This window comes from Silene latifolia, chromosome X, assembly GCF_048544455.1.
Source record: "Silene latifolia isolate original U9 population chromosome X, ASM4854445v1, whole genome shotgun sequence".
Classification (NCBI taxonomy): Eukaryota; Viridiplantae; Streptophyta; class Magnoliopsida; order Caryophyllales; family Caryophyllaceae; genus Silene; species Silene latifolia.
In genome coordinates this window covers 19,119,170-19,121,324 of record NC_133537.1, presented here as the reverse complement: position 1 = coordinate 19,121,324, position 2,155 = coordinate 19,119,170, and the positions used below count along the sequence as shown (strand labels likewise).

Genomic DNA, 2,155 nt, shown 5'->3' with positions numbered 1-2,155 from the left:
ATGGCTTTTCATGACAAAGATTTCCTGAAATTTATTGCAAATTTCATTCTAACCCATGTGTCCCTGCAGACCAGTTCAAGGTATTTTATGCCTATTGAGTTCTATTTCCAAGGTGGAGTTCATGGAATTCATTAGCCTGGATAAAGTGAGCGAGTTGCAATTAGTTTGTAGCAATCAGCGTAAAAGTGGACAATAATGTATGAACAAAAAGGATGATTAATTGGGATAATAATGGATAATATCACAAACATACATTTACCAAGGAATAATAGAATATAAATATACTCCGTACTTACTACATAGAAGCTTAACACCCATGAAAAATCCCTGAAATTCCTGCAACAAGTGGGCTATCCCATGGGTACAAATTTACACCATAATCATATTATCATACTAATATTATTAATACCCTACACCCTAATAACCCTCAACATTATTCCGCAACACTACTACATAGCCTGCATTACGCCATTTTGGTACACATCCAAGTCCGACACTTGTGGGTCGCCCCAAGTCCCACTTCCGCTAGAATTAGCAGTCGTAGTAGTAGTAGTATTAGTAGTACTGTTGTTACCAACACCGATACTCGAATAGCTTTGATCACCTCCATTATTATCAAACCTTAGTAGATTGTTGAAGTAGGCTTCCACTTCCACTGGGAAGTTTCCAGAAGATTCTAGATCATTACCCTCGAACCCAGTGCCGGCCCACTGTGTTGAATTCAAACCGGGTTGTGACACGTCCATGTAAACCGGGTCTTGAGTAGGAAACTGATGATGATGGTAATTGTAGTTGGTCATCATTCTCGGGTCATCGTAAAATTGGCCTCCGATTTTCATCAACAGTCTTGTAAGCGGATCATCCGGGTTATTGTTGGGGTGGACCATAGGCATCGATAGTTGGGTCGGGTCGGCCCAATATGGTAACTGGTTATGCTGGTTCAAAGTTTGATTAACCATAAACATTTCATGATTATTATTGTTACTTTCCCTCTTTATCTCTTGCTCTAGTATGCCGCCGGCCCGGTTTGCTGCTTGTTGCTCCTTCCTTTGTTTTGCCATCAACTTCTTTTTCAGCCTTGTGTTCCAATAATTCTTAATATCGTTGTCGGTTCGCCCTGGTAGTTGTGCTGCTATTATAGACCACCTGATCAAATTCACACATATATGTGTTAGTGCACGATTCTATCTTACTTTATGAAAATATAAAGCCTACACATGAAATGGGTGTTTGAAAAAAAAAAATTACCGGCTTCCAATATTGATATACAGGTTGCAGATGATGTTTTCTTCCTCTTCAGTGAACCCTCCGTGCCTGATATCAGGTCGGAGGTAATTCAGCCATCGGAGACGACAACTTTTCCCACATCTCTTAAGGCCTAATTACCCAAACAAATATTGTAAAAATCAAGGTTAGTAATAGCATTTTTTAAAAAAGAAAAAAGAAAAATAAGGTATAGATATAGCCTAATTACTCCCTCCGTTCCAATTATTTGTTTACTTTTGATTAGAAAATATAAAAGGTAAACAAATAATTATGACAGAGGGAGTATGAGATAATTGAATGATAATTTGAAGAGCTACCGACCTATTTTCTGTGGTAACGCGATCCAGTTACCACCGGTGCCATTTTGCTCGATATACGACTTGAGCTTAGCATCTTCTTCAGGAGACCAAGGGCCTTTCTTGACATTAGCTTTGTCACAACAAGGAGCCCTTCCCATATTGGTTTATATTATCTTAGCAAATGATATGATCTTCAATTTTTAAGATTTTCTCCCTATATAAGTTCAATTTTTTGTGTCTTTTATTGCTTGTGGATTTGATTGATATCTGATAAATTGGTGAAGGTGCAAAGAAGTGTGAAGGTGTATATATAATGGCAAGTAAGAGCTGGAGAAAGAGGGACATAGAACAAGTCATTGTATTTGAAAAAAAATAAAAATAAAAAAAATGGAAAAAAAAGGACAAAAGTAATTATGAATATTTAAAAGAGAAATGTTGAAATGCCAGGAGAGTAGACCTCAGTTTTTCTTCTTGTCTTTCCTAGTCTAGAATCTAATAGTATCGTTTTTAATGTTTTTATATTTTGCATTCTCTTTTTCTCTTCCACATTGTAGGTACTAATTTAATACAATAAGTATGGTCATTGTTGT

General features: G+C 36.8%; 1 protein-coding gene across 1 annotated transcript; it reads right to left on the bottom strand.

Annotated features, from left to right (window-relative positions):
- Nucleotides 1-201: 201 nt before the first annotated feature.
- On the bottom strand, nucleotides 202-1,845 carry LOC141623087 (uncharacterized). Its single transcript, XM_074439134.1, has 3 exons — nucleotides 1,588-1,845; nucleotides 1,249-1,378; nucleotides 202-1,146 (listed from the first exon to the last, which is right to left on the bottom strand). Exons 1-3 carry the CDS (start codon nucleotides 1,721-1,723, stop codon nucleotides 450-452), a joined length of 963 nt encoding a protein of 320 aa, XP_074295235.1. The 5' UTR covers nucleotides 1,724-1,845; the 3' UTR covers nucleotides 202-449.
- Between the last annotated feature and the right edge of the window lie 310 nt (nucleotides 1,846-2,155).